Source organism: Eimeria maxima, genomic scaffold, assembly GCF_000499605.1.
Source record: "Eimeria maxima Weybridge genomic scaffold, Emw_scaff357, whole genome shotgun sequence".
NCBI lineage: Eukaryota > Apicomplexa > Conoidasida > Eucoccidiorida > Eimeriidae > Eimeria > Eimeria maxima.
In genome coordinates, this window is record NW_013566439.1 from 1 (window position 1) to 12,613 (window position 12,613).

At 52.3% G+C, this 12,613-nt stretch overlaps 2 protein-coding genes across 2 annotated transcripts; both read right to left on the minus strand.

The window, feature by feature from the left end:
• Window positions 1–116: 116 nt before the first annotated feature.
• EMWEY_00029900 (CRE-VPS-35 protein, related) lies at window positions 117–3,103 on the minus strand (the record flags this gene model as incomplete). Its single annotated transcript, XM_013481557.1, has 7 exons — window positions 117–260; window positions 508–521; window positions 814–943; window positions 1,411–1,648; window positions 2,158–2,467; window positions 2,655–2,751; window positions 3,017–3,103. The coding sequence occupies 7 exons, from the start codon at window positions 3,101–3,103 to the stop codon at window positions 117–119; spliced, it is 1,020 nt and encodes a 339-aa protein (XP_013337011.1).
• A 1,565-nt stretch (window positions 3,104–4,668) lies between these two features.
• Window positions 4,669–11,494, minus strand: EMWEY_00029910 (hypothetical protein, conserved; the record flags this gene model as incomplete). The annotated part of the gene is made up of 7 exons (XM_013481558.1): window positions 4,669–7,832; window positions 8,247–8,541; window positions 8,834–9,233; window positions 9,338–9,404; window positions 9,586–9,798; window positions 9,953–10,034; window positions 10,160–11,494. The coding sequence occupies 7 exons, from the start codon at window positions 11,492–11,494 to the stop codon at window positions 4,669–4,671; spliced, it is 5,556 nt and encodes a 1,851-aa protein (XP_013337012.1).
• Between the last annotated feature and the right edge of the window lie 1,119 nt (window positions 11,495–12,613).

Consider the following 12,613-nt stretch of genomic DNA (forward strand, 5'->3'; position numbering starts at 1 on the left):
TGCGTGTGCGTGTGTGGGTGTGTGTGTGTGTGTGGGTGGGTGGGTGGGTGGGTGTGGGTGGGTGTGTGCGTATAAGTTGGCGTGAAGGGTTCATGGTGCAGCGTTTAGGGTTTAGGTCAACTGAGAGTTAGCTTGTTACCCCCGGTCGAAGTATCGGAAGACATGTTTGCCCCAGCTGAATGTGCATTAATTGCCTCTATTATTTGTCTATTAATGAAGTCGGAGAACAAATCAAAGAGCGATATACCTTCGGGCAGGCTCTAACATAACAAACAAAAACGCACAACTTTATACAGAACAGTCACACCTGTTATGAAGTTAACGCTACAAGAACTGGAGGAACGGGGAGATAGGAAAGAAAAGAGAGGATAAAAGAAGGAAGAGCAACAACGAAGGGAGGGGGGAAGACTAAACAATATATTTAAGATATTAACAAGAGAATAAAAGTCTAACTTCAGGGTTGGCCTGCAAGAAACTCGTTAGTCTTCGCAGAAGATTACTCAGTACCGGCTTTAGTGCGACTGTAGGCAAGCAACCAAAGGGCACAATAAATAAATAAATATTACATGCATAAATAATTTAAAAAAATAAAGAAGCGCAAAGATATAAACGACCCATTCAACAGAACAAACGAGGAAATGCAATACAATAAGCTCTTTTCTAATATAACTACCAAATCATTACTACCAAATCAATATTTAATTCGCTTCGCCTATTTTATTTTTCGTATACTTTTCTCCTTCATTTGCTGCTTAGAGCCTCTATCCTGCTGTGTACAGTCGCAGCGTTCTGGTGCTATGCTCTCTGCCTTACCCCCCTTTTGAACTTGTGTTGTTTGCTCTAAGAAAACATCTAAGGCATGCAAATGGCATTCATCAGAGAATACTTGCACGACGCAGTCGAGCAGATATTGCTGCGCCAAAGTGTCTTTACAGCCCATTATCTGCCCGCATAAACACATGCACATATACATACATACATACATTCATACATACATACATACATACATACATTCATACATACATTCATACATACATACATACATACATACATACATACATACATACATACATACATACATACATTCATACATTCACACATACACACATACCACACATACCACACATACCACACATACCACACATACCACACATACCACACATACACGACACACACACACACACACACACACACACACACACACACACACACACACACACACACACACACACACCCTAAACCTTAACACCGAGCATCGAATCTCTATACCGCAAGCACTGGGGACTGCAGAAGCACTGGGGACTGCAGAAGCACTCGGCACAAGCAGCAGCACAAGGTCCTCCCCTTTCTGCTCTTTGTGCTGCTGTGTGCTTCAGCACTGCTGCTGGTGCTGCAGTGACTGGCTCCCACCTGTTGCAGAATGGCCGGTAGCGCCTGCGTTCTGTAAAATTCTGGCGTCATTCCCTCGAGTTGGGCCATGCGCACAAGGGCAGAGCTCACAAGGACTCGTAAGTCTTTTCTTTCCTTTTCCCTCTTCAGCTTGTCTCTCAAGCTGCTTTGCTGCTGCAGCCGCACCCACAGCCGCGAACTTTCATTAAAATTTGTTAATAAAAACAAGAAGGCATCCTCAGGACCCGAGACACCTTCCCTGCAACGCCGACAGCAACGCATTTAGCAGCAAATGCAACGGCACATGAAGCAACAAATGCAGCAGTACTGAGCCTATAGCACCACATGCAGCAGCAATTGCGGCAGCATGCAGCAGCAATTGCGGCAGCATGCAGCAGCAATTGCGGCATCATGCAGCAGCAATTGCGGCAGCATGCAGCAGCAATTGCGGCACCATGCAGCAGCAAGTCCAACAGGGCATGCGACACCCAATCCAGCCGCAGCAAAAGCACCACCGAAAACAGCACCAATGAAACAAATGCAGCCGCTGCAGCTGCAGCTGCAGCAGGTGTGCTGTTGCACCTACACCTGCTGCAGCTGCAGCTGCAGCAGGTGTAGGTGCAACAGCAGCAGGTGTAGAAAGCAGCAGCCCTCGTGGTAGAAGAATCCGAGCCATATGATTCATTAGAAAAGGCGATAAGTACTTTGAAATAACAATAAAAGCGAAGGGAGGAGATGTGGGGATGCGCAGTATTAAGGTATACGTACACCTCATAGTCGGATCCCTTATCAGGGAGGACATCTCTACAGAGTTGAATAAGATAGAAGCGAAGGAAGAGACCTCTCATTGGGTGTTGAACTCCCTTGGAGAGTTCTGTGAGGTCTCTGAGGATGTCTGCCGCTGGTGCTTCTGTTGATTTTATAAAAGCAACGCCAACAGTAATTAATAAATATAAACGAGGAATTATATTCCCTGCATGTTGCACTGTTTCATACAAGTCGGAGAGTCTACGGCCATGACGAGCCTTGTCGCTAAAGAAGGCCAGCAGATGCTGCAGCTCTTGAAATGCCAACATGTCTGTGTGCATACACCCATACACACAACAACCACCCCAAACAATAAACCCTACATGTAGGCGTAATTCTAGACACAAATGGAAACCACACAAGCAAACAACGGGCTAAGTGGTAGGCTTTAGGGTTTTATGGTTTGCCTAGGAACCAGGCGAGCGATTTAGGGTTCAGAGTCTAGGGTTTGGGTTTACAGAGCTCGTAGTAATGTTTAGGCGACAAGAGAGATGTCCTCAGTTCGCTAACGAAATTGGATGCGTGCTTTAATGCATCACGGAGGTTGTCATTGTCCTGAGCAGCAACCAGAGTTGTATATACCCGAAAAGTGTTTTGCTGTCCAACAATGTTGGGGTGTATGTGTAGCTTAAACGGTGCAAATATTCAGAAGCTGCGGATACACTCCAAACTCGAACGGTGTGTATCTGCAGTTTGCTGCATGCAGCAAACTATAAATATATAGTAAACTATAAATATATTATAATGTACGTAATGTCTGCTGCAGCAACAAACAAACGAGAAGCAATACACCCAGAAACAATAAGACGCAGATGCTTACAATTGCTCGCTTCATATAACAGCCCTGTTCTCTTACAACCGCCGACGCCTCCTCCAGCAGCTTCTCCTGTTCCTGTTCTTGCATCATCTTGATCTCGTTTTGGAGGTTGAAGTATAGGGTTTAAGGTTTTGTTGTAGGGCACCTGACGCACCGCTGCATGCCCCTTAGAAGTCACTCAGATGCTGCACAGCTTCGAAACTCTAAGCCCGCAACCCTAGAGCCTCAGCCCTGTCGCTGCTGCTGCAGCACGGAGGCGGGAAGTGTATGGTATGCGGCGTCACAGCCGCCGCAGCTCCCAAGAAGGCGGGCCAGTGGCAGCTGATGAGTTTGCGTTGTACGTTCACAGGGCTAGAGGGTGTTGTCTATACCCTCGCGAAGGGTTGGTTTCAAGCAGACTGACAAAACGCATGCGCTGATTTGAGCAGCAGAGGAGCGCCGACAAGCAGCGTTTGCTGCCGGCTCCAAAAGGAAACCAGTGGTTAGAAGAAGAATTTGTCAATATATTGTATTAAATGACTGAAAGTTCGGGGTTCAGGGTTTAGCGTTTCTTGAGGAAGCTGCTGCTTCCTCGGTCTGTCTGTTGTCTGTCGCTGCTGATAAGCAGTTCTTGTGTCAGATCCTTCGCGTGCAAGAGGGAAAGCTGCGCCATAAGCGGATATTCAAGCCTGAAATTATGTTTCATGGACACAAATGAAAGAAACAACTCATAAAAACACATAAATGCAGTGGATTCCAAAGATTGCAAAAGCCCGTTGTTGCGTATACCTGCGTATACACGCGTACGGGTCGGCTGAAGCCGTCGCTGCCGCCAGGGAGCCCCACAGACAGCTTTCCCTGTATTAAATTTCCAAAAGGTTTTGTTGACTCTTTTCTAAATATCATTTATTTCGTATTCCGTGGACAAATATCCGAATTTGCAGGGCAGGATGCTCCGTCATGCCCTCACGCCAGCCAGTCTCACCGCGAGTTGCTTAGACAGGCCGCCAACCGTACGTTTTCTTGAATCAAATAAAAAGTAAATACACCCAGCCATGTCGAACGCACACAGTAAACTGCAATGGATAATTACCCTTGAGAAGTGCTGATTAGCTTCATCCTACCCAACCCAAAGAACTACACACCTGTCTTTGTCTCATAAACTCGGTGATTTTACGTATGTCGGAGGTAGGTTTCCTGCATATTTATATAGCTAAGTGGAGTGTCTTCTGCATGCAAAGGGAAACTGGTGCTGAAGCGGAATCTTGACCTGTGTAAACTCTGTCAGCTAGCGAACATGACAAGGTGTGCATACACTGCACACTCGTCGGCTGTTCATCATAGACCATTTATACACAAGGGAGAGTGGAATTCAAACCAGCATCACCTGCCATGTATAGGTGTAGGATAGGCTGCAGTAGCAGCAGAATACGCCTTATTCCTTACACTCACATATAAATTTTAGTATGCATTCGGTCCGGTGTACTTCGTCCATATTTTACGTTTGTATTTCCCACACAAGTGTCTCCCCAATAGATGCGGCGACCCGCTGCTGCGTGTGCAGCAGCAGGTGTTGCTGCCACAATAGCAGGGGCAGCACTGCAAGCAGCTGCAGTGGCAGCTGCAGCAGCAGCAACGCCAGGCACAGCAACAACAAAGCCGTGTACCTCCGCTGCTTAGTGCAGGTGTTGTTCGACCTGCATGCATGCATATTCGCTGTATGTTTGTTCAGCGTCATCTTGTGTGATGTTGCATGCATGGGCAGCAGCAGCAATGCCATGAAAAGCGCTATGCCTGCTCCAGCCAAACACTTGCGGCTTTGCTGCTGCTCCCGGGCGTCTCCGCTTTGCTGCTGCTGCTGCACCCCTGCAGCTGCAACGCCCTCCTGAGCTGCTGCACGCAGGCGCACTGCAGGTGGTGTTTATATGCTCTCTTCTGTAAATGCTAAGAAGACGGGGGAGAGATACCTCAGAGACCCAACCCTCTCCTAAACACTTTGAACACAACACATCCTCTCCCTCTGCTGCAGTTGCTTCTCTGTCTCCTCCCTCCTGATTGTTGCCGTCTCCTACCCCCAACAAACCTAAGCTCCAGAAGGGCTGCTCTTTGCTGCGCCTTTCTAAGACCCGCCGCACCTCCTCCAGCGCCTCCTCCCCATCTAAAACAGCTTCTGCCACCTTTGGGGCTGCATGAGCCCCTGGGGCTTCCGCCGAATGCGCTGCGCCTAGCCCACTGCACTGCTGCCCTCCAGCCAGTACGCAGGGCACCGGCAGTGGCAGCAGACGGAGATGAGCATAAGATGAAGGAGAAAAAGAACACGAAGAGGGAGAAAGGGGAGGAGGAGGAGGAAAGGATGAAGAAGAAGTCTCTAGAGCAATTAAACCAACAATGCCGCGGCGCGAAAGCAGCCCCAAGGCAGTAGTCACATGTGCCCACTCCTCAGCACTTAGCTGCAGCTCTGCTCCAGCAGGAGATGCTGCTGTTGCAGGAGCTGCTGCTTCTGCAGCAGCTCCACAAGGAGATTCAACAGGGCCTTGGGGGGAGTGATATTCCGCGCTACAGAAACGAATGCGGTTGCAGCAGCAACAGCAGCAGGTGCTGCTGCTACAGAAGCAATTGCTGCTCCCGCTGCTGCAGCAGCACCACGCCTGCTCTACATAACAATGATCACTGTGCTCTTCCGCCGTATAGCTGCTGTTGCTGCTGCTCTCTTCAGCAGCAGCGCTCCTAACACCAGCAACTCCTGTTCCACTGCTGCTATTACTGCTGCTGGTGGTGGTATTGCTGCTGGTGCTGCTATTGCTGCTGCTGTCGCTGCTAGTGCAATTGCTGCTGCTGCGACGGGAGTTCTTTTGTCCCTCTCCAGCGGCCGCTGGGACAGCGACTCCGCCGACGACCTGCACGCAACGCCGAAAGGCTTCTTGCTGCAGGTCGTCGTCTTGCTTGCTGTCCGTTATGGTGCTGCTACTGCTGCTGCTGCTGTTGCTGCTGCTGCTGGTGCTGTTGCTGCAGCTGCTGCTGCTGCTGCAGTTGCTGCTGCTGTTGCAGTTGCCGCTGCTACTGCAGTAGCTACTGCTGCTGCTGCTGCAGTTGCTACTGCTACTGCTGTTGCACTTGCTGCTGCAGTTGCTACTGCTGCTGCTACTACTACTGCTGCTTCTGCTACTGCTGCTGCTGCAGGCGTTGCAATCTTGAAGGAGTGGTGGTATAGGCAGCTGGAGGTCGTGAAGGAGTCTCTTGATTCCTTGCACTTCTCTTCTTTTCCCCTCTGCTGCTATCCGACGAGCATATGCGCGGAAGCGCCTGCGCACTCCAACAGCACGAGAACCCCTCTCTAACCACGAAGGAACACTCGTAGCTGCTGCTGCCATAGGCGCTGCAGTAGCCGCTACAGCAGCAGCAGCTGATGCTGATGCTGCTTCACCTGCTACTGCTGCATCTGTAGAAGCCGCTGGTTCATTTGCAGCAGCAGCAGCAGCGGGTGCTGCTGGTGGTGCTGCAAATGCATCCGCTTGTCGGCGAGTGGCTATGGGCATGCGACACCGTAGACAGAGGCGCTCTGACTGCCACAAGGCTGTATCTATGGACGCCTCTGCTGTAGCAGCAGTTTGCTGCTGCGGTGAGTTGTTGAGAATGGCATCAATTCCTCCTCTTCCATACTCGCCTTCGTTCACCGTCTCCTCCTCCCCCTTCTCCGCTATTGCCGATGCAGTGGATTTGCTGCCCCCTGGCTCATCCTGCTGCTGCAGCTCCTGCTGTCGCTCCTGTTGCTGCTGTACCTGCTGGTGATGTAGCTGCAGCTGCGGGTGCATCTGCGGTTCCTGCTGCAGGTGCTGCTGCTGCTGTTCCTGCTGCGGTTGTTGCTGGTGGGGTTGTCGTTGTTGCTGTTGCTGCTGCTGCTCTTCATCAGATAGTTCCACCACCACCGACGCCTCAGGGGGAATTCGTTTGCAGATACCCCTTGTTGGCTGGAGCAGCATATCAGGAGCTGCCACTGCTGCAGCAACAACTTTTTGCTGGGCGTTGCTGCTGAATTTTTGTTGTTTCTTTCGAGGTGGGATGCCATATACGATATCGTTTTGCGGCAGCAGCAAATTATATGCAGCAAATTCCCCCAAGTGCTTCTCATCTTCAGAAGGGGGATGTAGCAGCAGCCGCTTGCGCACCTTAGGTGAAGCCCAGCCTGGCCTAGGAGACATCGAACCGGGAGCAGCAGCAGCACCAACAGCACAAGCAGCAGCAACAGGTGCTGCTGGTGCTGCTGGTGCTGCTGGTGTTATCTTGTCGTTTGTTTTGTTGCTGCCCTTAGCAGCTGCCTGCTTCGCAGCCTTACAACCCTTTTCGGTCGCCTCCTCTGAGGATCCCCTCAAACGACTGCGGCCACAAGGAGAAACGGTTCCCCCTTGGGACGGTGAGGACGTGCTGCTCCTGCTGCCGCTGCTGCTTGCGGCCCCAGCAATGTGCAGGCGAGCCGTATTCTCTCCTCTCTCTCCTTCCAAGACCGAAGGCGACAACAGAAGAGGAGGAGAACGACTGACCCCTAGAGGAGAGAAATTCTCTGCAGGGCCCCCCTCTACCTCCGGGCCTTCCAAACCAAAACGACAGAACAACTGTCGCGGGTGCAGCAACTGTTTTGCTGCAAACTCCAGCTGTTGACAATTGAACTCAATGTGTGCACGTGAACCCCCACCTGCTGCTCCTGCTGCCGTTGCTCCGCCGTCAGCCGCACAGGCTGACACCCCGGTGCAGTTGTCGCTGCTGCTGCTGCTGCTGGAGCTCCCTATGCTGTTGCCACTGGGTTTGCGTGTCGCAGGGGAGGTGGCGTAAACCACGTGCCCCCCTAAAGGCAGGCACAAAGACAACAGCAACGCAAGCAAAATTTGTTTCGCTATGCCTCTACCTGGAGGGGGAGAACAGTACAGCTTAAGCCAACCGGTGGTAGCGGTGCGCTTGCTCTTGGTGGTGTTCACGAAGAGCTGTTACTGTTGCTGTACTATATGCAGCAGCAGCAATCGCTGCCGTTGCAGGGGCAAAACTTGATATATTCGTGCTGAAGTTAGTTGGCTGTCGTGTTACTGCTGCAAAGCGGTCGCTGCTGGTACTGCTGGTGCTGCACAAACAAGTGCATGCATCGCGACCAGGGGCTAGGTGATGCCCACCTTCCATGCATGCTAGCAAGAATGTAGGTAAGCAAGCATTTGCATGCATGCGTGGTTGCACGCATACCCTCCCTTTTGCGGCTACATGCGCTTACCGTAGCTGGGGCTTTTGAGATCGAGTCCGTAGGCGAGTGGGAGATGAACACAGTTCGCATTTCCCCATTTTGCATGCAGCGCATGGGAGCCCCAAGCCTCCCCCGGCAGCAGAAACGCGAGAGGCCTCAGCTGTTCCTGCTGCACAAGAGCTGTTCTGCAGGAAGCTCGAAGAATTGCAGCAGCCTCGGCGGACCCTAAAGAGCCCCCCGACGACCACCGTGAGAAGGAACGAGGAGGCAAGCCCAAACACTCAACCTTGTAGTGCAACGCTGCCTCCTCCCCCCCACTCACAACCTGCAACGTAACAGCAACAGCAAATCACGAAATACAACAGCGACAAATGAGAAATCAATCCAACTGAGAATTTCGGGAGGCACACAACGATGATAACAACACAAATACAAACAAATACACAATAATGACATCAGAAGTACACCGAGCAAGAACCTATATAACATTATTATCATACGAGCCATACAGAACAGCCACACCCAGCAGACCGAAAAAAGAAGATATGCTGCACCTGTTGCACAACTCCAATAGAAGAACAGAAGAAGCGTTTGTCTTCATTTCTGGGGGCCAATACCTCTACCCATTGGCCAGGCTGCAAGGAACCCTGCTGCTGCTGCTGCTGCTGCCGCCACGCCGCGAAGGCGAAGACAGCGGGTTCGACTCTTGCTGCTTCAATGCATGCATCGAAAGCACCAAAGGTGTCCGCTAAAGGGTCTGCATGCATTCCCCCTGCACTCGGCACACCTGCCAAGCGCGCTGAACTTCTACCGCCCGCTGGTCCTCGCTGCTGCTGGTGCTGCTGCGGCCGCTGCTGTTGCCGCTGTTGCTGCTGCTGGCGTTGCTGCTGCGCGTGAAGAGGAGCAGCAGCTTGTTTGCATGTCAAGATGTCTTCTTCGACTGCAGCAGCAAATGGCCCCACCTGCATCCAGCGCACCAGGCAACGATCGCCCAAGCGCGCAACGAGATACCCATACCTAAACAAAAAACAAACAGATTCAAAGCATACATACTAACTGCTGATGCTGCTGATGCTGCTGCTGCCCCTACTACTACATCTGTTGCTGGCACCGCTGCCTACCTGAAGTAGGCGGCGGGGGATGGGCTGGAGACTGTCTGGTCTGTGGGGACTCCCCAAACTCGAATAACTGTAAGCAACACACACAGCACTGCCGCACATGAAGTAGCAGCAACGCCAACAGCAATAACGGCAGCAAGAACACCAACAGTAGCAGCAGAAGCAACAACAACAGTAGCAGGAGTAGTAACAGTAGCAGCAACAACAGCACAGGAGCAGCAGCGGGGGCCCGCAGGGGGGTTGAAGCGTACGCGGCAAGCGCTGGGGAGCACCCAGAGCAGGAGGCTGTTGGACATGTGGTGGAGCATCTGCTGCCTTAGGCGCCCCCCCGTCTTTCAAATTCCCTTCTGTCGCTGCTGCTGAAGCTGCTGTTGCTCCTGCTGCTGCAGTCGATGCCAGCATCGCGTCCAGTAGGCAGTACAGCCAGAAGGTTTGAGCCATGTAAGGCTTCCAAAGACTAACAGCTGCAGCAAACCAACACAGCAGCAGCAACAGCAGCAGCAGCATGCCACTGGCTGTTTTCACTAGCCCGCCTGTCGTGCTCTACCTCCTGCAGAAGCAGATGCTGCTGTTGTTGCTGCTGTTGCGGTTATTGTTGCTGCTGCTGGTGCTTCCTACCTCGAAACGATGGGGCGTAGTCTCCAATCACTTTGCCCATTCGCCATGTTGCCTTTGACAGTCGAGATACCCGACGCAGCAGCTGCAGCAGTACCAGCAACAGCAGTAACAAGAACTGAATCAGCAGCAGCAGTAATACAGGCAAATGAGCTGTAGACTTCTCTTAGGATAACAGAAGTAACCTGAAGATGTTTCTTTGTTTCTCACCTCCTCGTCAAATGTCTCTCCGGGCACAAGGGAGCCTAGCAGCTTGGAAGAAGCCCCTAAGTCAAGCTGCCGCAGCCGCAGGCAATGGCAAGAATTTAGGACCCACAGCAGCAGCTGCCGCAACTGCCGCAAGCCGCATTCTCGAGCCAATAGACACAAAACACCGCTGAGTAGGAGACCTTTTAGTAGCTCCATTCCATCTAACAAAGGTCCTTCCCCACGGCAACTGCCGGCAGGAGCAGCTGCAGCTGCAGGAGCACCAGCAGCAGCAGCAAAGTCGTTCCCCGAGAGGTTCAACTCCCGCAAATCGGGAAGCTGCTGAAGCTGAAGCAGCAACTGCTGCAGCGCAGCGGGAGGCAGCGGCTTATTGCCTATTGCGTTGCAATCAAAGTGATTTAAAAAGCGGCAGGAGGATATTGTGCTGCACAAAGCAGCAAACTGGTCTGCAGGCATCTCTGCAGCACTTAGAGTCAAAGATGTTATCCGCGGCAGCTGCGACACAGCCTGCATAAATCCGGCTGCTGCTGCTGCAGACGGAAACACCGCGTTGCGCAAAGATACCTTTCCCACCGCTTCCTTTGCATGCAAATCCGACAAATGCTTCTCTAGTTGCTCTGGCCGCTGCCGCCCCTGTACAAAGATGCTCTTGCTGTGCGCCCCGCTAAACGGCTTCGAAGTAGCTGCAGTAGCAGCAGGATGAGGACCAGCTGCAGTGCACATTGCTACTGCTGCTGCTGCTCCAGCAGCAGCGCCACCGGCAGACGAACCCGATGCGACAGAAGACACCTCACTGCTACTGCCGCTGCTGCTGCTGTGACGCAACGAAATACCAACAGCAGCCTCCTTCGAATCATCGCCGCCCCCATCCTTCCCGCTGCTGCTGTTGCTGCGGTTGCTGCTGTTGCTGCTGTTGTTGCTGTTGCCGTTCAGTTGGCGCCGCTGTGTGGTGCTCGCAGTAGTAGTCGAAGCAGACGGAAGAGAATGCGGGAATTCATCATCGTCGTCCTCAACAGTTATAATTTCAGCAGGAGGATGGGGATGGTGTGAACTGGGCAGTCTGTACTCCTGATTGCTCTCGCTCCGCGGCGAAGAGGGCAACCCCCCTCGCCCTGAAAGCTTCTGCGCCAAAGGGTCCCCTTCTTCTGCCTCCGATACAACAGGAGAGTCCAGAGGGTACAGTTGGTTCCCCAGGGGCCCCCGGGGCACCGGGGGCCCTGAAGGGCTGAGAGATGCAAGGGGGCCCCCAAAAGGTAGTATAGGGGTGTGGTGAGAGGGGGGGCCCCCTGGTCTACCTGCACCTGTCTGGACGTCTGCAGCATGCAGGGTGCGCTTCATCTTTGTTTGAAGGGGGCCCCCGGGGCCCCCTTGCCCCTGAGCCGCTGAGGGGCCCCCCTCCACCCCTTGCTGCCGGCGAAGGAGTTGGCAGAGAGTGCCTGAGGGTTCAAGGGGGGGGGGCCCTCAGTGCACAGGAGTTAATCTGTTGTTGCCGTCATGGGAAGAGAGAGGAGAAGGGGGCGGTGTGAGAAGGCAAACAGGCTGCCATAGGTGGAGCAGGCAGCAGCTGGGGTGTATCTGTAGCTGTTGTGCATGCAAGCAGCGGCTGAGTAGAGGAGCAGGAGCAGAAGAGAGCGGTCTCACATGTAAACAAGGCAAAAGAGTTCATTAACAGCACAAAAAGACACTACAAATATGTTTAATTGCTGCTTCCCCTTTTTTTTGCTGGAGGCATTGCTGCAGGGGGGGCCGAAGCGGCAATTGCTGCTGCCCGCTGTACGTGCAGCTAACCGCCCGTAGCAAAACGGTGGAAATGTTATTATATATTATTAATCGATGTTAAGCACCACACTATTTGTGGAACTTCGCCTCCTTCGCAAATAGCAAACACCATTTTGCCTCTACAACCCATGCAAGCCACGCGCCAGCTAGCTACTGTTGATCAACAGACACCCCAAGTATGCGACCAGAGTGCGTTTAGCACATCTGATGCCCCCCCAAATTTTCTAATAGAGACAGAGGCGTCGACAGGCCCATACGGATCCTTCTAAGGTGTCGGGGCGGGCACTTTGTGTCAAAGGTTAGAGTTTAGTGTAACTGAGTCTTCCCGTGATTGGAAATTCTGTCTGAATTTGGTACATGAATGCTTACTCATGCTAAGTACACTGAAGTCAAGAAGGAGCCTTCAACACTTCTCTACAATGCGTCTGCTTGCATCAAAGGAATCTTGGTTCTGCCTGTATGGGCTGTTTGCAACTTGAGTGGCACGAAGGTACGCTGCAAATCCTCTCAAGTCTTCTCCCTCTCAGGTCCAGGCTGTCGATGGAGTTATTAGCATCTTTAGTAAGCATTGTAAGGGGGTAACATCTCCGCCTAATCTTCTCGCGTTACAGCGCAGACCCTAGACCCTAAAGGCCTCCGACTCTGGGCGCCTGGATTTCATGGGAGGCATTCCAGAGT